This window comes from Equus quagga, chromosome 1, assembly GCF_021613505.1.
Source record: "Equus quagga isolate Etosha38 chromosome 1, UCLA_HA_Equagga_1.0, whole genome shotgun sequence".
Lineage (NCBI taxonomy): Eukaryota > Metazoa > Chordata > Mammalia > Perissodactyla > Equidae > Equus > Equus quagga.
Genome location: NC_060267.1, coordinates 161098610 through 161121984, shown reverse-complemented (window position 1 = coordinate 161121984; position 23375 = coordinate 161098610). Strand labels below are relative to the sequence as shown.

At 39.4% G+C, this 23375-nt stretch overlaps 1 protein-coding gene across 1 annotated transcript in view; it reads right to left on the bottom strand.

Annotated features, from left to right (window-relative positions):
• Positions 1-23375, bottom strand: part of EFHB (EF-hand domain family member B) — a 46818-nt gene that overhangs the window by 973 nt on the left and 22470 nt on the right. The window contains exons 7-13 of the mRNA XM_046640661.1: positions 22265-22394; positions 17727-17810; positions 17089-17156; positions 13168-13322; positions 6757-6964; positions 3960-4172; positions 1975-2156 (exon numbers count right to left, since the gene is read on the bottom strand). Of these exons, the coding sequence (XP_046496617.1) occupies positions 1975-2156; positions 3960-4172; positions 6757-6964; positions 13168-13322; positions 17089-17156; positions 17727-17810; positions 22265-22394 (1040 nt within the window). The remainder of the gene's footprint in view (positions 1-1974; positions 2157-3959; positions 4173-6756; positions 6965-13167; positions 13323-17088; positions 17157-17726; positions 17811-22264; positions 22395-23375) is intronic.

The window sequence follows — 23375 nt, the reverse complement described above, 5'->3', positions numbered from 1 at the left end:
CTTCTTATGTCCCAGGGAAAATATAAGAAAGGAAAGATAAGAACTAGTAATGGGAAGAAATGTTAGAATGAGTAGAAGGAAGAAAAAATGTGGGGGGAAAATGAAACTAAATTTAAAAGAGGAAAAACATTTACTATGAAGCATACAGAGAGAAAGCCAAGAGGGAAATGGAAAGAAAGGGTAGACAGTGAATAGAAAAGCCAAAGAAATAGAATAGTTGCAGAATACAATTAATAGATCCCCTAGAAATGACGGGCTCTTGCGGGAAATTAACAGTATAATCAAGTAAACTTGAAACTCAGAAGAGCTGTGCTGCCAGCAGCTGCAGCTGTACAGAAGAACACCTCAATGCCCCCAGGCATAATAGCTGCTATTTTTCCCCCACCCAGTGGCAGGTCAAGAATGTCCCCAAAGAGGGGCTGCCCCCGTGGCCGAGTGGTTAAGTTCGCGCACTCCGAAGCAGGCGGCCCAGTGTTTCGTTGGTTCGAATAATCCTGGGCGCAGACATGGCACTGCTCATCAGACCACGCTGAGGCAGCGTCCCACATGCCACAACTAGAAGGACCCACAACGAAGAATATGCAACTATGTACCGGGTGGCTTTGGGGAGAAAAAGGAAAAAATAAAATCTTAAAAAAAAAAGAATGTCCCCAAAGAGTGAACTCATGAAGGGATCCAAGTCAGTCTTGGGCGTCCCAGGCCTCCTCTTCTGCTTCCTTCCCACTCCTCAAGAGGCATTCCTCCCCTAGTTCAGCATGCCATGGTAGTGTATTGATTAGCTAACACTTTTACAGAAACGCATCTATTCTCAACTTAACACTATTACTCCAACCAGGCCTTTGGGTACTTACTTTTTATCTAGAATTGTGAGATAAAGGATGACTTCCTAGTTAAAAGAATTTTAGGCATCATGAAACAAAGAGATTTTTGCTTCTTTTGGCAACACTGAGCTTGTATTTCATAGGCCCTTTGGAGCAACTGAGGGAAGTGAAAACACAGTCTGGAAACGTCTCTTCTCTGATGTCCTGGGGAGGATCCTGGGTTCTTTCTTGGGGACAAGCCAGCAGGCATTATCCTCTGAGTTTCTCCCTTCCTTTCTCCTCTACCTCAGCAGGAATGAATCATTAGAATGAATCTGTTATTAATTAAGTTGGTATTCAGTAAGTTTTCAAGCCATCGACCCTTCATCTGTAGTCCCAGAAGGCATCATATATCGATTCACATCATTTCTAGTTCTGGATATGAAAGTTCGGAAGCACTTGCTCCCTAGATCACACACTGCTTTCCACGAGTAGAGAGGGAGACAGGCTGGTCTGACCAAGCAATGCTATTAATCCTTGGCCCTCAGAACCCCAGTGGCTATTCTAACCTAGCAGGTTGCTTCTGCTTTATAACCCACCTAGGAAGAAAATCACCTGGGATGTGAGGACCATATTTTCTGAGTCAAAAATAAAACAAGAACATAGCTGACATATGGTTTGGCAACAGGACAGAACAGTTTAAATCAGTGCTTGTTGCAAATACCCTGAGACATGTGACAGCAGTACATAAGGAAGGTGGCAGAGTGGCCCTCCTCATACTTACTCTTTGGTTTTGGAGACCCAAGACCATAAGGATAGTTACACAAGGAAAGGATTGATCTTTTCTGCTTTTTCTCAACTAATAATAGTGTTGAATGTCTTAGGAAAACACTTTTCTTTCTATACATAGGTCATAGTGACTACATGACATGAATGTAATGCTTCCTATCATAAAGTAAATTCTACTTCAAGACTTGTACTTAAATGTTACAACCAAATTGAACAATAGAGGACTCTCAAGAATCCTCTATTTGGGGACCCTGATGACTTCTGTAATATAAAAGCTCAAGTTTTAAACAGTCTGAAATAGTAGCTGTTGATAAATAAGCATTTTCTCTTTGCGTGTTTATAAAGTTGACATTTCTTTCAACCCTTTTGAAATAATATGCTGTACCTCTTTTTTTGATCTGGTCTTGAAGAAGTCTCTTTCAAACACTCCTTTCTGGGCAAAGATGCTAGGATGTAGTAGAGAATAGGCATTGCCCTCTTCGCCATAATTAGTTCTATCACTGACGCGACGAATTCGGGGGGCAGGAAGATCAGATCGAATGGTTGGAACACCATAGATGGGATAACCTAGGAGGCCATCAATGAGGAAAGAAAACAGACATTCTAAAACTGAGCTGTACAGTACAGTAGCCACCAGCTGCATGTGCCTATTGAGCACTTGAAATGTGCCTACTCTGAACTGAGATGTACTGTAAGTATAAAATACATACTGAATTTCAAAGATTGAGTGCCATAAAAAGAAGGTTAAATATTTAATCATTTTATATTGGTTATTTGTTGAAATGATAATATTTTGGAGATATATATTATATCTAAAATATAAATATTATTAAAATTAATTTCACCTCTTTCTTTTTCATAATGTGGCTACTAAAAATTTAAAAATACATATAACTCCAATTATATTTCTATTGGACACACTATTCTAAGGGAGTAGCAAGATCTCATTATATCAGAATGTACAGAATGTCTATAAAATCCAGTTAAGAAAAACATGGAAATCCTTAACCATGTCCTTAGTCCAAGAAAATTATCTTGACCAACATAAAATAGTCTTTCTAAATAACCAATATTCGTCATGCTCGATATTGAGAAATGGGTTGTTATGGATTGAACTGTATCCTCCCAAATAAGGTGAACTTATTTGGAATTAAGATCATTGCAGATGTAATTAGTTAAGATGAGATCATACTGGAGTAGAGTGGGCCCCCAATACAACTGGAGTCCTTATAAAAAGGGAACATTTGAATATAGACACTCACACAGGAGAACACCATGTGAAGATAAAGGCAGAGATCGGGGTGATGCAGCAGAAGTCAAACAGCCCCAAAGATTGCCAGGAAACCACTAGAAGCTAGGAGAGGGGCTTGGAATAGATTCTCCCTCACGGCTCTCAGAAGGAACCACCCAGCCAACACCTTGATCTCTGACGTTCAGCCTCCAGAACTGTGAGACGATAATTTTCTGTTGTTTAAGCCCCCCAGTTTGTGGTACTTGTTGTGGCAGCCTTAGCAAAGTAATAGATGGTGGACAAAGATATAAAGAATTGTTTGTAAGAGCTCTTCAAACATTTGAAGGCAAGTCTGTTTGTAGCTAAGAATCCTCTGGTTTAAAAGCCCCCTAACACTTGGAGAAGTCTGAATTACTACAATGTATAACATTCAGTGTTCTTAACTATGATGGTTTCAATTTCATTAATACAGAGAGAATCATTTTACTTGGGTCATTACAAACAATAGTTCAGTTCAGCCTACATATCCTGCGACCTGTTGGGTGTTTATAACACAGAATTGAATAGAAGGTCGTAGGTTTTCAGAAACTTAGTCTAATGGAGATAAAGGCTGGGGACAATGCAAGGACAGACAAAGGACACTTCGCTTCTACATTTGCTGATCCTTTTAAAACTCAACAGTTCTCCTGGCCTTAGCCCCATCTTCCTAGAAACCTCCGTGCCATGAGATCCAAGTGGAGGAAGAAATGAATACGCAGGCTGAAGCGCAAAAGAAGAAAGATGAGACAGAGATCCAAGTAAACCGGTAGCTTGTGCACCCATGGAAGCCACAGGAGCAGAAATAAGGAAAGCCAGTGTCCAGAGACACGGGCACAAATTGTTGGACTGCGTGCCCTCTGTCTAGAACTTGTCTCAATGGATCTAGAACATTCATCATCACATGATCACCGTCACCACCTTTAAGAGATCCACCTTGCTCATACCAAAACAGGCCCTTTTGGTCCTTTGCCATGGACCTATGACATTCTGGACTGGCTCTGTTTTCAGTTGTGGCTGAATATATCATGTGTACAATAAATCATCTCTTCTGTTGACTTAACTGAAGAAAACAACAACAACAAATAACATGACATACTCACAAGTAGAAGGAACGGCTCCTACCACTGCACAGATCTCAGAAGAAGTTGTCTTATAGTGATTAGAAACTTTATCACTTGGCCTCAGAAGTGTCCGGAGAGTGTTTTCTGAGCTCCCTGGTTCTTTTAAGACAATATCTTCAGGCTTTATCAGGAGAGTTGGTTCAGATTCATCAACATTAGCTTCAGCAGGGTTTGCACAATCTGGTTTTCTATCTTTAAGGAAAGAGGGAAATGGGGGGGGGGGGAAGTACAGGAAGAAATTACTACTTGGTGCTTGCTGCTCTGCAAAAAACTTGGTTTTCCATTTAGTCTCTTCTTGCTAGTGGGAAGCGAGACTGGCTGGTGTAAACGCTCCACTGATGCCAGCACCCCACTGTGGAAAAGCAAGTTCAGGCCAGTGTCAAATACCAGGAAATTTGAACGTGGTCTAATGTTTCTTTTTACGACTCCACTCACTTTAGAATAAAGCTTTTAAATCTGAAAGACCAACTGCAAACTTAGAACCTATTATTTTTCTTTCCTCTTTTTTTAAACTAGAGCTTATTTTCATATTTAACTGGAACTACAGGTTTACCAGAGTCGTTCCTAGCACTGTGCCCTAGCCAGAGACAGGAGAAGACATATTTGGAGTTGTAAATTCCGCACATACCTGATCACAGGAGGAGCCTCGCGTATTGCAACATTTGAAGAGGCAATGAAAACTCACTGTGAGATCAGGAACCCATTATACAAATGTCTCCCTTCAAATCACTATATAAAAGAAAACCCCGAGGTAGAACTGAAATTGGAAGACTTTATCCTCTTTTGCAGATTTGCTTTGCTGAGGCAATTCTGAAATTGAGGCATGAATTCTTGACACATTTTTTTCACAGAGCTGGTAATTCCACAGCTAGAGGGCGCTGTGGTCGTTCAACCTCCAGAAGAACGCAAGGTCTGGAAAGCCCAAGCAAGGGTGGCAAAGGCAAATGGTGCCCCAGCATCGGAAAGGGCTGGGAACTGCGGAAACCGGAAAGACCCGCCTCTCTAAAGTCTGCACCCTCTATTCGGCTCTTGCGAATCGTTGCCATGAAAGTGTTCAGGCCCAGTATTTCAGATTCTCTAATCCCCTCCGCACCCACCAAAAAAGCGGAAATCTGTCGAAAGAATGAAAACCAGTTCCTCAGAAAACTGAAAGACACCGTCTTAGAGTACTTACCCCACTTTCCTCCAAAAGTCAACAGTAAGATAGAATCTGATGTAAGAAAATTCCTGGTAAAACAATCCTCAACCCCTTCTGATCTGCTGGCCACTATCTTAGAGGAAGAAAAACCTCGAGAACACTGAAAAGGGCTGATGAAGTCAGGAGCCCAAAACCAGGAACCATATGAGGAACTATCTGGTTTGAAACCAGGCTTCTGCTTCCCCTACTTAATGAGTTGTGCCAAGAAGAAAAAACATTCCCTCTTCATTTCTGAAAGGATTGAGGTAGAGTTGTCTTCTATAAAAAGCTTCTTTAGGTAGAGAAGATTCTCCTGCTTTCCTAGTAGATAGAGAGAAAGGCCATCCCACAAACTTCTAAGGGCTCGTATCATCAATAAAGTCCAAAATTTGGTTATGGCCTTGCAGAACGGCATGACCCAGGAATAAAAGAGAAAACGGTAGTATCTTCACTTTTTAGACGAGAGATATTCGAAGAGGAAATAAAAATGTAAATAACCTTTCTAAAAAGTTAATCCTTTCCAATAATCAAGATCTGAAAATTAAAGCAAACGATGTATCATTATGTGCCAACTAAATTACAAGAATGTTTGAAATAACACTCAATGGTAGCAAGGTTGGAATAAAATCTTCTCACAGCCTTGGCTGATAAAGTTGCAAATTGGTACAATCATTTAGAAAAGGAAAATGAAAACATATAGAGTTACTTCTGGGATGATAATAACATTCATAAGAAATGAGATATAATTAGAAACAGGAAGCTTTTTGAGAGATGATAATCATTATAATGTTACCCATATAACTTTAAAAATATCTGGAAATAACCTAAATTTCAAAAAGTGAGGAAATGGTTTAGTAATTCATAATACATCACCATAAGGGAACTGAAAATGAAATTTACAGAAACCATAAAAGTATTTCTTCATTCCATAGAAAGTGGAAAGCTACATTTTAAAACGCCAAATAAAAATGGGACACTCGTGATTTGAGCTACATTTAAAATATGTGCCAATGCACATACATAGGTATGGATGTGCATCTGTCTATATGTGGTTAGTGAGGCAGGAGGAGAATATGTGAACACGAAAGTATTTGAATAAAGGTAAAGATTATGTTTTTCCTTTTCTTACAAAATTTAAAAGATCAAATTTTCCTATGTCAAATTCTATCTGAATATTGACTTTCCTGGGGGAGGGGAGCTAACTACTCTAAGACAATGGTTTTCAAGAACTTTCTGAGGAACTGTCTTTCATATTTTGGGCTTCTCTGTGAATTGTTTTGCTTTTTATTTTTTTCCTTTTGAATGAGTAATACGTGGTTCCAAATTCAAAAGATACAAAAAGATAGATTAAAAAGTGAGTGTTGCTGCCACCCTGTCCCTCAGCTGCCCAGTTCCCCCCCCCCGCGGAAATAATAAATGTTATCAAATTCTTTCTTATCCTTCCACAGATATTCTATGCAAAAACAAACAAATAAATAAATATGTATATATGCATATTTTTAAATATATAATATTAAAGTTGACAAGAGTTGAGCTCCTAGAAAAATGAAAATATAAAAGTCCATTTAAGACTTAAGCAAACCTTCGAAATGTAAATACCTTTAATAATAACCCTCTTTTCATATTCTTTAAGAGGCACTTTATCTTTCCAGTTAAGAAAATTTGCAAATTCTAGGTAGTTAATCAGTCCATCATTATCCACATCACAGTAGTCAAATAGCTGGTCCAGGAGCTTCTCATCTAAGTGCAAGTTGACCTCTTCACAAGCTTCCCGAAGCTCGGCTTTATCTATCACCCCATCTCCCTTCTGTTAGACACAAAGCAAAACAAGATGAAATGAGCATTGCCTTTAAGAGTAAAGTATGCAACATCTATTATTTTATTTAAGAAAAAAGAGCTCTATCACATAAACTCAAAGAATTTGTCTCAATTTTCACATAAGAGAAATCATATATTAAGCGAGATTGGTCCTCATTGCATTGACGTGATACATGCACAGTAATTTGAACCCTGGTTGGAGTGGGTATGGCTTAGAATCTTTGTTCATTCTATTTTAATATGCTTTCTTTAAATCATGCTGCTTACACTGTGGTAGAGCAGGTATAACCATGGTTTGTGCTTCACATCTCATTTGATCAATGTGGTATACTCTTGACGGCTCTCTACAATTTTTCATACTTTCAAAGTTTCTAACCCCTGTGGTGTTCCACTTGGACAGTAAATAGTCCTCCACTCCATTGCCTGGTAATGAGAAGAAACCGGGGAGGTAGTTGCTGGCCAAGTGCAGGGAGGTGGATTCAAAGACTGTTGCCTGCTTCCTGCTGACACTCCTAGGGGCAAGAGGGACATGCCACCACCCAGCATTCAGCCCCCACTGTAACAATCAGCACTAAGATTCATCCTGATAGGGGGAGGAGGGCAAGTTTCCACCCTCTTTCAGACAATAGTTAAAGACAGGAGTGCCTACGCTGAGTGTGCAAGGAGGGAAATTTATGAAGGCTCTGAGCGGAACTGGCTGGTTCACTTGGGAGATGAGGGAGTGGAGCACACAATTCTCGTTAATGAAGAATGGCAAGAGCTGGGACATCTTACTGCTCAGCCCCTCCTGCAGTCTATCAAGCCAATCTGAAATCCATTCAGGGATGACAGTGAAAGAGGATTTTTGCAGTGTGTCCTAGCTGCTACAAGGGAGCTTTGGCCATCTCAGATTTCTCTGAGACAGACAAACTCCCAAGGGAAACTACAAATGACTAATTGACTAGTATTTAGCTCTTATGACCAGGATTGGATTTACAATGCTGATGAAGGTAATCCTCTGGAGAACGAGAAACTGACCCAATGAATTCTAGACAAATTCCTGCAGTCAGACCCTGAAAAATATCCCTACCCTTATGTAAAACAGAATGAGAATTTAAAACAGATTATCTTGACAAGAGAGCTACAAACGCCCTGGATTAAAGTAGACTCCTTTATAAAAGTCTCTGCTGCAAGCCCAAATCAACCAAAAACGCAAACCCCTCAGCCCTAGATGAAAAGCAATGTGGGGTGTGGCTGTTGAATCAAGAGGTCTCTGAAACTGAAATAGATAGTGTCAATAACGACGACTTTGCTGCCCCAAATAGGGCTTTGTGTGGACTGCAAACACAAATTGGTGATTTGTTTCATCAAGCTGCATGCCAGCACCATACCCCTCAAAACTCAAAGGAAATGTTTCTTACTGCCCAGGTACCAAGCTACTCTCTCCTTCTGTACCCTTGATCTCTCCCTTCCTCAGACCCCTGCCTCAGCTGCTCTAAGGAGAAAGATGACTAGATGCAGGACCAAGGTCTCCCAGTCCCCAAGGAGGATCAAAAGGCACATGCATCTGCTCTAGTATGCTGTGGAGCTTCAGGGGGGCAGAGATTCCAACTTTCATGGCTTCTTTGGATATGGGTGCCAAAGTCATCATCCTACTCAATCTGTAGGGGGAGAAAAGATCCGGACTCAGCTAGCGGGATTTGGGCAGGGTTTGTCTGAAGTGGAGAAGGAAGGCTAACAACATAGTATTTCTGTGGCTTCCACTGCTGAATATAGAATTGGTATTGATACTTTACGTGCCCGTATTGTGAATGTTCGTTAAGTGCCAGATGCCACTTACTCTCAAGAAGAGCCACATGTAGAGAATTGCTGGTACCTTTGGGGCCCCTCAATCCTAATGACCCCTTTGAGCTACAAATCTCCATGACCAATGATTTTGACACTTAAAGCCTCTGGAAAAGAGAGGCAACCTCCACTTGGAGATGCCCCTTGGGGTTTAGGATTCATTGCCTCCTAACCCGGTACCAAGTGGATACCTTTTGAAAAGTAGCTAGTAGCCACTTCCTGAGCTCTTTATGAAACTGAATGTTTGACCCTTGGAGGCCTTGTGACTCTCCAGTCTGATAGTCATTTTGAGGTGAGCCAACTTGGATTCAATGACTAACAAGGTGGAAAGGGCCCAGCAAGCTTCAATGTGAAATAGGTATATTCAAGAAAGCAGCCAGCCTGGCCCCAGTAACATCTCAGCTTTACATAAAAAACTTTTGGGAAAAACTTTATTTACCTCTTTGCCACCTAAAGCAAAGCCACTGGTTCAACTGGACCCTCAGTTCACAGAGGCTTCCCTAAGTGCCTGGGCCTGGTTCACTAACCTGAAACCCAGTGGTCTTCACTGGGCTGCAGTGACTTTCAACCTCAATGAGAGCTATGAAGGACCAAAAATGGACTTCGTCACTCTACTCAGTGAGCGGAACTCAAGGCTATTCTCATGGCTCCAACCAATACTCCCCTTGATGAACCTGTTATATTTTTACTGACTTTTGTACTGTTGCCAATGAACTCCCCATTTGGTTTGCCACTTGGAATGCTACAGACTGGAGGATTAAAGGCACCACTTTTTGAGTCTGGAAACTATGGAAACAAATCACGGCTGCTGATTGAACCACCTGGGTAAATCATATAGATGCCCATGATGAGGGTCCATTCTCTGATAAGAATGACTGGAATCAAGCTTCTGACTAAGGCTGAACCATCCAGATTGCCACCATTGCTGCCTGGATCCATCTTTGTGCCAGACATGGCAACACACCCACCATTCCAGACAGGGCACAAAATAAAGCACTCTACATTTCTGATGCAGAGGCTACCACCTCATGCCAAACTTGTGACTCCTGCCAAAAGTCGACTCATTTATCTCATGGTCAGAGAAGACATATCACAAACAAGGAATTGCCCCCGTGCTCCTGGCAGATTGACTGCATCGAACCTTTGTCCCCTTGCAGAGCTATTGGTGGGGCCTCACCACTATTGACACATTTTCAAGTTATGGAATTGCTATTCCAGACCAATCAACCAGCTCCAGTCACAACAGTATAGCCCAAGAAATTAATCTGGGTCGTGTGTTTTGCTTTTTTGGACCATTTTCAGTCTAACCATGGAGTGCCTTCTAGCTCAAAAACTACTCAACAATGAACTGGCAGTCAAGGTTGTCAAGGAAGCTTTCCTACTCCCAACCATCCACAGCCATCTGGTATTCCTGAGCTCTGTCTCCCTTCCTACCAGCTCCTGTTCACACATCTGAGTAGAGCAGTTTTGTCGCTGAATGTGGCTGTCCCCAAAAAAGGAGTCATCCCATCTCAGCAGCTTTCTGGATAATAATTAGAATAAAAGGAGTGGAAATTATATAGACCTATTTTGAAAATTTGGGACTCTGCTATGACCAATCCTGGACATGACATGTCTTTTTTTTTCCCCTTCGAGATTTTAAGTTCCCTTAATAGAAAGTCTACACATTATCCAGAATAATGTTTGATGTATTGTGAGTGTTCAATAAATAGCAGAATTAATCCTTTAAGCTGAGAAGATTCATTTAGGAAATCACACTTTATTTGTTCTGTTTTGTTTTGTTTTTCCATTAAATTAAATCTGGGCATTCAACAGTGTAAGATTTGAATAATCAAAAATTATCCTACAGCTGTACTTAGGAAGACCCACATCTTATTACCCTCTCGGAAAAAAGCTCCTCAAGGACACTGAGCGCTACATCGTGCACATTAAAAGTTAACTATTTAAAAGGTATATCAGCATTAAATAATTGTCAGTAATGTTCTCCCTGGTTAATTTAATTTTGTCATAAAGAATGTGCCTGGTGGTTCACTAAGATAATCAACAGCTATTAAGATGATCATCTTGCCTATAATTACATTTAAGATGAAAAATTTTTAAAAAGCAGAGCACTATGCATTGCGATAAGTTCTCTTATTCATGTCACTACGACATAAATTTCCCCCAATATCATCTTTGTAAGATACTTGGATGTGAGCAAAGTTTAAAATGTACTTGTTTTAGCTTACATATTTTAATTCTGAAGAATCATTTTTAAATTACCTGTAAATAGTAATCAGTCTCTATTAAAAAACCAGAGAAAAAGTTGAATACTTACATTTTCTTTAAACACAACTTTGTGAGAAATGTAGTTGATGACTGATTGGTGCTTGTCCCCACATAATTAGTACAAACTTAAATGAGATATTTAACCCACTTTTTATTCATCAGTATGACACAGGCACACAAGCCCCTAACCTATAAACAAATAAAATGAATGGGCTCAAAATGAATTAGGCAATGAGTGATCAAGATTTTTTTAAGATAACAAGTGTGAAATGTAACTTTTCCAAAACTGTACTCAACACTGGAAGGGAGATAGAAATATTATCTTTTCCTTTGGAGATAAACCAAAATTATTCTGCTCCTTTTATTCTTCTCATGTCAAGATTACGATACACTGCATCATCACAGATTCATGAGCTTTTATTTGTTTATATTAGACTCATTCTAAAATGGTATTGAGGCTGCCTAGAAAAATAAGTACAATTAAACAGAGCCCAAAAAGTGAAGAAACCAGAGCAAAGAGAAAACAAAGATGGAATAAAACAAGATGAAACTTGGAATAACAAGAGCACACAAAATGTATTCTGTAAGATCATGTTCACAAACTAGATGTGTTTCATGGAATTAGCTCTGAGCTTCCTGGCAGCCAAGTCAAAAAGGTATGCATAATCAGTACAAAGTTCATTCTGTTCATGAGGTAAAAACAAACCAGATACTTAGATGAAGCACAGTTATTTCCTTTAGGGATACTGGGTTTCCTTATAAAGAGGATGCATATGACAAAAATAAATAACAGCCTCATGGGCATACTAACAAAAATATGCCATTTCACAAGCAATTGGTATAACAGTGCTCCTTAGTGTAAGCTAAAGGCAGTGCACCTTGGTAAAAGAAACCTTGTGATGGCCTAAAATGATGAGGGGTAATTATGCAGCCACAAATTGATCTGTAGGAAGAAGGACCTGGCCACCCACTTCCAAAAAAACTGGCCATGAAAACCCTATGAATAGCAGTAGAGCATTGTCTGATGAAGCACTAGAAGTGAGAGGATGGGGGCCAGCCTGGTGGCGCAGCGGCTAAGTTTGCATATTCCACTTCAGCAGCCCAGGGTTCACTGGTTCAGATCCCAGGTACAGACCTATCACTGTTTGTCAGGCCATGCTGCAGCAGGCCTCCCACATATAAAGTAGAGGAAGATGGCCATGGGTGTTAGCTCAGGGCCGGTCTTCCTCAGCAAAAAGAAGAGGATTGGTGGCAGAAGTTAGCTTAGGGCTAATCTTCCTCAAAAAAAAAAAAAAAAGTAAGAGGATGGTGCAAAAAGACTGGGCAGGGTTCCGACTGCTGTACGCTGGGTCACTGGAGTTGGAATTGACTCGACGTCACTAACAACAAAGACTGATCTGACTATATCAAAGGATAAAATTTAGAGTAGCTTGAAAACTGAATGATCTTCCTCTCTCAAAACTGAAACTAGACCCTGCTCCCCCAGGGGAGAGATGTTCTAAGCTTGACTCGGACCTAGACTGACAGTACCATGTGTCCATATTCAGGTTCCAGTATAGATCGTCTATCCTCCAGGAGTCTTTCCAGGAATCCACAGCGCTGCCCCTCCCCTTGCTCCCAGCACACCACAGTTTAAGCATCTACAACAGTGGGTCTTGGACTTGAATCTGCATCAGAATCACCTGAAGGGCTTATTAAAACACAATTGCTAGGCCGCAACCCCAAGTTGCTAATTCAGTAGGTCTGGGGCGGGCCTTAGAATGTGCATTTCTACACCTTGCCAAGTGATGCTGATGATGGCAAAAGAACCACACTGTGACAACCACTGATCTGCCCCAGGGGTCGGCAAACTTTTTCTATTAAGGGCCAAGAAGTAAATATTTCAGGTTTTGCAGGCCATTCAATCTCTGATGCACCACTCTGCATTTGTAGTGCAAAACACAGCCACAGACAATACTTAAAACAAATGGGCATGTAAAACTATTTACAAAAACCAGTGGTGGACCAGATTTGACCCACAGGCCATCGTCTGCTGACCCCTTGTCTACCCCAACCTGCCGGGATCCGTAAGCCCACAGAAAGCTCTGCTCTAGTACTGGCCTTGTCATAATGCCTGAAAGCTGCCAGCAAAGTGTCAAAGTTTTGGTAGTTAACTTTCTTCAAGTGATGCCGAACTGCTGCAACCATGCTTCGCTGTCTATCCTTGCCTCGAAGGTATTCACCCGGAAGTCTGTTATAGATGAGATCATCCGCTCCTATTGAAGAGGGGGGAAAAAAGTCTTTTATCTGAATTTAAAGTCTGTCAATATTATTCCTCTCCTAAAAAAGAGAGACAGAGAGAGATCGAGCAACTTCTGTGAATGGAAAAAACCTCACACCTAACTCCAACGCTATTATACAGCATGACAGAAAATCCTTGTGCATAAAAAAGTACATAAAGTAATTGTTAAAATTAATATTTCTGGGGCCAGCCCAGTGCCATTGTGGTTAGGTTCGCATGCTCCACTTTGGCGCCTGGGGTTCACAGGTTTGGATCCCAGATGCAGACCTACACACGGCTCTCAGACCATGCTGTAGTGGCATCCCACATATAAAATGGAGGATGATTGGCACAGATCAGGACTTTAGCTTGGGGTGAGTCTTCCTCAAACAAAAAGAGGAAGATTGGCAACAGACTTAGCTCAAGGCTAATCTTCCTCACCAAAAGAAAAAAAAATTAGTATTTCTGTTTTATGTGACTTTCTTTGCTTAATGAAAAAAATCTGAACAAAGGAATTTTGTAGGGAAATCCAGCCCCACTCAACTGTCAAATCCTTTCCTAAGACAGTGGAGCCCTTGCTAAGAGGCAGACATTTGTCTACAATGCTGAGGATCTGAAAGCTGGGGTTGATTCCACGTGGGGGACCCTTTGTGTGCCTCAGAGCTAACTAAACCTCTGGGAGCCCTTGTAAAAATTGGACTGAAACTCCCTACTCCCTGCTAATATGAGTTTACAGTCTTCCTTGGTCTGCATGTCAAGTTCTCATTTCTCAGCGCTGTTTGCCCCTACACCACCATGAGCACAGGAGACCTGCCCCCATCCACAGCTCGATCAACTGAGTCCTGACCCACAACCCCCTCAGTTATCTGGAAGTAATGAACTCTCCACTCCACCTGCTACATCCCCCTAGACCTGGCCCTCTCTTTCATTTATCCTTCATGACTTAAAGGAACTTCCCTGAATTATGACACAAAGACAGTACACACACATACGTTGCCTGTAAACCCCACTCTTTGCCATTCCCTTTTGGGAACCATTGTTTGGATGTTAATGGTGACAGGAATCAGGCTAGAGTTGACCACGTTGCTTCAGATGTGATGGCTTGGTGGATGTCACCAGAAAAAATCTTCTGCCTCTGTTCATTTTCACCTGGCCTGTACCCCTTCCCCTCCTGCTTTCTTGGGGCAGGGTCATGCTGGCAGTTGGCTGTGATATCCTGGATGGATTAATTTAAATTACAACATAGGTTGCAGTTCAAGGCAACTGATATTTACACCTAGCCTGTATAAGGTCCTCCACTAGTCTCTGTCAAGGGTCTCTTTTAATACATACTCATATCACCTGTAAGTTTCTTACTTATTATAAAATCAGGAGCTAATCTTACACACTCTGATAAAAACTTTGTTTCTAATGGTAAACCCTGCACATGAGTGAGAAGCCCACAACTATTGCTGGTTCCAGGAACTGGGCAAGTACTTAGACCAAGGTCCCCTGAAATGGGATCAGCTGCCGTCAAACCAGCCTAAAATGAGCAAAACACAAGGCTCTGTGAGAGGAAATCAAGACGGTTAGGGGCGATTTTTCACAAGTAAGCATGGCCTCCTTTCCTCCTCCGCATTCCTTCCCTGAGGGAAACCCTTTGGGTGGCTGTTCTGTATAATGGAGGTCCTCCCTCTTCCACAAAATGGCTCTCGTTGAGTTTTTTATCTTCAGAGGTCTTCCCTCTCCATTAACATCCAAAAATAACCGTTTGAATGTTGTTTTTCCGATTCCACCTGGCTTCCCCACCACAGGTGTAACTGCCTAGTGAGTGTGACGTATGCTGATACCTTCTTCTGCCTGGCCCTGAAAGAATATTTACAAACCTCGTGTCAAATCACTCCTAATTACTCGAGAGCTCTAAAGAGCTGTAATCAGGAAGACAAGCTCTGGCCCTCTGAAAGAGACCCATGACCTAGCTACCACACCATGACCGTGAGAAAAGCTAAGTGAGCTCCTAAGTTGTACTCTGCCTGCAACCAATTCCCACAATGCACCACTGTCCACTTGCCCTGGATTTGCCTTCAGACTGCCTCCACCCTTGTGCATTCTGGAGCTGAGCACAGCCCTTGCACCCTTCCTGGAGGCATATTAAGATAAGCAGTAACTCCAGGCCCCAGAGAGGAGGCATTTTTTGTGCAGCTGCCTTCATTTCCCTAAGTAAGGGTAAGGGAGAAATCCAGGCCCAGTAAAGAAACTGATGTCCCTGGAAGCAGACATAACCTGAAGCTTTCCACAGAATAGATGCTACTAGTAACTCCAATAACAGTCCCAAAGGTGAGAACTTAGAGTTAATCTGTGTCCATCCATGAACTCCAGAAAAAGTCCAGAGAGGACTTACACTCTCCTTTCACAGTTACACTATGTACCACCCAGGCTGGTACCGATACTTACATATTTTTTAAATTATTGATGTCAGTGTTCTTCCTTTTCATTTTATAACACTATCTTATCATTCAATTTATAAGAATAATGTCGATCAACTGTTAGGAAATTTGTCAACGTTGTCAAATTGTCAAAATGATAAACTATGTGTTGGATCCATCAATTCATGCAATAAATATTGGTGAAAAATGTCCTGTGTGCTAGACCCCAAGGATCCAACAGACAGTAAGGCAGAGCACCCACCAGCATGAAGCCAGCCCTCAAGTAGGCAGAGTTTACCATGCTGACCATGTTTTTCAGGCTAATTGATGGGTTTCCTAAATCATCCCTTTCCCCCTTCTACAGGTATGAAGGGCCTTTAAGATGAACAGGCATCCATTAAGATAACAGTTCACATAAAAACAGAGCCAACATATAATCTTCTAATGTGGCGATTTCTGATGCTCCAAAACACTGTTGCATAAGCTCAATAAATATTTATTTTATTTGTCAGTGAGTAGACTTCAGCTAAAACATTTTCAGTAGTTAAGTTTCACACTTAAACTTTAGTGTGTATAAGATCCTAAGGAATCACAATATCTGGGCATGGGTCCCAGGAACCTGTGTCTTTAACAAACTCCCTGGGTGATTGTAATGCCGGTAGACTAGAGACTATATTTTGAAAACCACTGATATACAACCCAATCCCAATAAACTTTAGCATAGCTTTCCCTTTGGATGGCTGCTGTTTAGATCGCTTAGAAATAAAGATGAAATCCTGGTAAGATTTTTCTGCCACTTCATGGACTGATGGATTGATTGATTGGGTGGTGGGAAGAGAGTGGTTCTTAATGACATGATTGTAGAGTACAGCTTTCTCAGACTTGAATGTGCCTCCAGTTCATCTGGGAATATTGTTAAAATGTGGTTTCTGATTCAGCAGGTCTAGGGTGAAGCCCAAGATTCAGTACTTCCAGGAAGCCGGCAGGGCATGTCCACACTGCCAGTCTGCAGACCACAGTTTGAGTAACAAGGGCCTAGGACAATATTCGAATTCATTAAAAAGCTGCCTCACTTCACTTTTGCTTGTTTAATACAGGTCATATTTATTTTCTAAACAAAATTCCGAGCTTTAATTACACTTAAGGTATTCATTACAAGGGCTTTAAACTGTACCTATTTCAAACATAATATGAGAAATTTTTTCTCTCTTGTGCTACAAATTGTTCTCATTAATGTTAATATAATATTAAGCCTTTAAAATTAGAAGCCTGGAGAGGAGATAGTGAACTTAACTGCATAACTTTGTGGGGATTTTGTTTCTGTTTGTTTTTTAAGAAGAAAGTTTGTATATTTACCATACTCCTCAGGACGGAGACAAGCTCCAAATGTGTGGTCTGGGGGACCATTCATAGTTTCTGCAATGCTATCAAAGAAAACAAATCCTTTAGTTAAAATACCCACCACACAGCATCCCTGGAATTTAAAATATGTTTGCCATATGTTTTTAATAGCCTATATTTTCTCCTAAAACCAAACTATGAAGATCAAACAGAAGTTCTCCAACAGATCTTTTGTCTAATCTTCCACTTGCATTAACAGTGGTTGAATGTTTTCACTGGCTTTCAGTAGCCCAGATTTAAAAAGAAAAAACAGAACATATTCAAAGCAGAATTATGGAAGTATATATAGAGAAAGACAGAGAATAGAGAGAAAAATCTAACAGAATAAGTTAAATTTTGGATATCCCAGAAATAAAGCTTTACACAAAATTCTCCCTCCCTCTTCTCCAAATGCCCTCTCCATCTTGGAGAACTTAGCACTTTCCTGGAATCCTAAGCTCTATAGAAGCTAATAGAATTTCCTGATTAACACAAAACGACGTTTCTTATTTAAGAGAGAGAATTTAACAGAATACAAACCAACATTGACCAGAAGAGTACTCTTTTAGTTAGACCCAAAGACACTATCAATTTGAAGTTAATCATTAACTTACGGATCTAAAACTCTTCCAAGTTTATGTTGAAACTTTTCTTTGAAATCATCAACTCTCTTGGATACAATCTTAGCTCCTCTTTTCCTAAAAAATTAGAAAATTGTCAGGGTCTATATTACCTAAAGTGTTCTTAGCTGCCAAATATACTTATGGTGAGGAAAACTATAGGGTCATTCGGGCCATCAAAAAATAAATCCCAGGGGCCAGCCCCGTGGCCGAGTGGTTAAGTTTGCATGCTCCGCTCTGGCGGCCCAGGCTTTCACTGTTTCAGATCCTGGGCGCGGACACGGCACCGCTCATCAGGCCACGTTGAGGCGGCGTCTCACATGCCACAACCAGAAGGACCTGCAACTAAGATATACAACTATGTACTGGGGGAATTTGGGGAGATATAGCAGGAAAAAAAAGAAAAGATTGGCCACAGTTCTTACCTCAGGTGCCAATCTTTAAAAAATAAATAAATAAATAAGTCCAGTTTCAAAGAAATTCTACACTAAAAAGAAAGCTTTATGTGTTCATTCTTCTATCATTTATATTCTACTATAAAGGTAAGTTTATAATAGAATACAAAATTTGGGTTAAAGTTTAAGAGAAACAGGTGCAAAATTTTTTTCAGTAAACAAAATCAAAGTGTTAATATCACTATTATGTGTAACTCCTAAAATTGATAAAATTAAGCATCTAATAAATAAATAACCAAAGGATATAAACAGATAATTCACATCTAGTAAGCAAATATATGGAGAAATTACAACACTCTCTAGTAATAAAAGAAATGTAAAATAAAAGAGAACAACAAAGTGCCACTTTTAACATAGCACATAAGCAAATATACACAGAGAGAGAGACACAATATCCAACACTGGCAAAAAGTATAGCAAAACACTTGTGGATTGCTAGTGCGAATCGTTATAATCGTTTTGGAAATAATTTGGTAATACTACTTAAAAAGCATAAAAATGTTCATTCCCTTTTATCTACATCTGGGAACCAATCATAAGGAGATAATCCACATAATTAAAAATGTGGAAAAGTTATATTTATAAAAATGTTTGTTGCCTCATTGACTATAATGGAAAAAAGAATCTAAATGTTCAATCATGGAGGGTGATTAAATTATGTCACATTAACAAGAATACACTCTGCCTGCATTTTAAATGTTGACTATTAAGAAAACACAGCAATATAAAGTTATTTTATGTTAAGTGAAAAATCAGGCTATAAAATGGGATTGCACTCTGTTTAAAGCTATGTAAAAATCTAAACAGGAAGCCACACTAGAAAGAAATGCATTAAAAAGATAAGAATGGTTGATTTAAGGTGACAGGATTATGAGCGATTTTATTTTGCCAATTTTCTGTAATATAATTTCATTACTTCTATCATTATGATTAAATGAATAAGATTCCTTTTGAGAACTGTAAAATTACAATACTATTTAATAACATTAAAATTAATAAATTTTCTATTGTTTTGCTAAGACTAAAAACAATGAACATTAAATTCTTAAACTCCATTTGCTTTTAAAACTATTTCCTGTACTATAGAAATATTGAGCTGAGCAAATTTCTGGAGAAGAGTGACACTCTGTGGAGAAACAATAGATGAAATAGAAAGTAATTCATCTCTTACTTCTTCATTACTTCCATCAGTTCAAAAAGGAAAAAAATAGAATAATACGGGTAAAGTTAGAATAAATCAGTGGCAGTTTAAGGGCCATAATTTGAACAAAGAAAATTGACAATCTGAAAAACAGCTCCAAGGGAACATAATTAGGAATATGCAGGGATGATAAGGCTAAGGATTATAAATTATGGAGCCTACTCTTTTCAGTCTAAAAGTGCCTGGATTATGTTTCTGAGAGAATCAGGAAATACCTGTAAGTAGCCATGTATATCAGAATGTAGATTACTGCAATGTCATTACGCGACCTAAGGCATTCACTAACCAACTCAGAATAAAGTTCTTTGTGTACCAGTGAATTTTTTTATTCAGACACAGACACACACACACATGCATATATACACACGTGCGCGTGCAAAGCAACCAAGAATCAGTTGGTTTGAACTGATTCTTCAAACAAAACGTTATAAACAGAATATAGATAGAGGTAGTTTTACACAGGAAATATACCGCTTAAAAGTTAAGAGTAAACCAAACTTACGCTAAAATAGTGCATATAACATTGAGATGCCTTAAAATGTGAAAAACTTGCTTAACTCCAAGTTTATAACAGAAACTATCCTAAAGACTGACGGAGTGAGTTCTTTTTAAAATCCGACAAACCAAAGGAATAAAGAATCTCTCTATTGTTTCAGCAAAAATTTTCCAATTAAGTTTCGAAATAGGAAAAGTACCATCATTGGTTCATAAAAGATGTCCTTGAGGATGGAGACAAGTGGAGGGACATGTACCCTGCATATTGCCTGCTTTTATAAATTCAGTAGGGTTTTTTCAATTGAGATATAATTGACATATAACACTGTATTAGTTTTAGGTGTACTCAGTGTATGTTTCTATAACTATCTCAAATCATGGGTAAATATATCCTTGTTAATGACCCAAAGGCTCTGCTCTTAGGACGTTCTTAAATACCACATTGTTGTTAATGTTTTTATTTCATGCCTTTTATAAATTAACAGCATGTTTATACTTTTAAGCTTTCAAAAATGGATAAACTGTGTTTGTGATCTCCTTTTATCAATTTCCATATTTAATTATAAATATCTATAGTTCTTAAATATTTGAATCATTTCTTCATGTTGTCTTTTATGTAATACTTTAAAAATGATAAATGCATGAATATTTGTTGTATGAGCTCTTCTTCTATACCCTAAAGAAAACTGTCTCATGTGGGTTTACTATAATATTGTAAGAATTTCTTTTGTGTTTGTGTTTTACCATTACTGTTTTGAATAATTCAAGTATCAGAAACTCACATAAAAAGGAGTGGAAGTGGAATGGAAATCAGTATTTCAGGCCTGTAATCACAATCACAGAGTCAAGCACCTATAAACCTGGTATGGGGGTTAAGGGCGGCCTCCGGAGCCACACTGCCTGGGTTTCATCCCTATTCCTACTACTTCTTAGCTGCATGATTTTAGGCAAATGACTTAACTTCTCTGTATCTCAGTCTCTTCACCTGTAAAATGTAAAGAATAAAAATTACAGTATACCTACCTCATGGAATTGTTGGTAGAATTAAATTAATAATATATAAAGCACTTGGCACTTTGCCTCTACAGTTGGGAGCTGTTAACAGGAACCAAACAGGCAAATGAGTGAGGCGGGTTGGGTGTCTGTGGAGTGCAACTGTGTGCACGCTCGGGTCTATGGAAACTTGGAGGACCAGTGTCTCCATTAAAGAGGGCAGAGGGTAAAGCAAATCCACTCCCACCACTGATGTGTAGAAATGCAGGCCCGGTATATTAGTTTCCTGTGGTTACCACAAATTACCACAAACCCGCAGCTTAAAACAACAGAAATGTATTATCTCACAGTTCTGGAGGCTAGAGTCTGAAATCAAGGTATCAGCAAAGCCACATTCCTTCCAAAGGCTCTAGGGGAGAAACTATTCACTGCTTCTTCCAACATCTAGAGGCTGTTGGCATTCTTTGGCCTTCCTTGGCTTGAGACCCCATCACTCTAATCTCCTCCATCTTCATATCACCTTCTCCTCTGTGTCTTCTCCTCTTCTGTCTCAAATCTCCCTCTGCCTTTCCCTTATAAGGACATGTGTCTTTGAATTTAGGGCCCACGCTGTAATCCAGAATGATCTCTTCATCTCAAGATTCTTAATTACATTTACAAAGACCACTTTCCCACATAAGGTCACATTCATAAATTCTTGGAATTAGAACATGGACATATCTTTTGGGGGGGCCATCATTCAATCCACGACACCAGTATTTCCAATCTTCTGGTTTTATAAGCATAGTAGGAAATATGGATTTTTATGAGTAATTTCCCAGCATTTAAGTGTTGGTTTAGATATGTAATATATAACAATATTGTTATAACATTATTGAAATGAAAAACTAAAGAATCTTATTTTAATTTTCTAGGTTAGTTGTCATATATATAGAATGAAGATGTAAAAAGGTCACAGTTTGCAAGAGTTAAGCCAAGATGCTCAGGTGCCCAAACAACTATTAAACAAAGCTGAAAGATAAATGACAGGTCAATTATATGTGACATGATTGTCTTTGTAAAGATTTGAAAGCCCGTTATCTTGAAGAAACATACATAGGGTTGATCTCATAGATTTAAAACATGCATATATATCTTCAGATCTGCTTGTACATGAAGTAACTTTAGAATGATACACAGATACACACACACACAAACAGTATCATGGTTATCTCTGGGGAAACTAGACAGTTTGGAATACATATCACTGTATATCTTTTTCTATTAATTTTAAGTTTGAACCATGCCGATGCATTATCTCTTCAAAAAATAAATTTAATAAACTTTTCTTTTACGTCCATAGGCCATATATCTAACACTGGTCGCAGAACAGAATTAATCAAACTTACATTTGTAGTTCATGGAGCCAATATAAAGTTTTTGCCATGGCTCGTCCATCATTAGAATGTGATGTTGGAACCCCAAACAAGTTAAACCTATGGAAACTTGAAGGGTTATACTTTCGGTTCTTTGCTTCTCCTGTGGGAACAAAGGAAGACTTCTGACTTAAGCAACACAAATAACCTTATCTTGCAAGAAGCACATTATGTTCTCATTGACAATGAAAATGAGAGTGGGAAAAAGAATGAAATTGTAACAGTACAGGCATTGCACAGATTTGGCTACAGATGACAGAAGCATTCTCCCACCTGAGCTGGGAGCCTGGTGGGACAAGAGTGCCTCGCGTTGATACTTGGAAAGTACTTAGGGAAATGATGTAGGAGAAAAGACAGATATAAATGATGAAAAGTGTAGGCCCCATTAATGTTACAGAAATCCTGACGCTCAAGGGAGGCACTGCAATGCTTTGGGAGCCCAGCAGTCATTTCCACTGTGCTCAGATTTGAGAGGTTGGTGTTTTGTACTTGCTCTCACTGAGATTTGGCGATATCAGCAGAACATTGCAACCCTTGCATTTCATTATCATCACTTATCTCATATTAGAAACATTCAAAAGGTGATTGAGGACTGAGAACCCAACAGAGTTTCTTTATAAATAAGATCTAATACTGTACTTTTTTCAAGTCATGATGTGGTGCTAGTTTTCTATTTCTAGACAATAAAGCAAGGCTAAAACTAGAGATCAGCTAAAAGGTTAAGAAATGATGGAGAAAAGATTTTCAGCCTCACTAGCAACCCAAATAATGTAAATAAAAACAATAATGTGAAATTGTAATTTGTCTCTCAGTTAAGTCAAAATAAAGAAGACTGGCAAAGTTCACTACTGGGGAGAATGAAGGGAAATGGAAATTCTCATACACTGCAGGTGTGAGTGCAAATTGGGGCAGCTATTCAAGTGACAGTTTGGCTCTAAGAGTGAATATTTCAAATGCTCAGAAATCTAGGAATATATCCTAAGGAAATAGATCACATTGACAAAGATATATAAACAATATATTTCTGTAATACTGAAAAGTACAATACAGATGCTGATGTGAAAACACAACCAAGATATTTCAT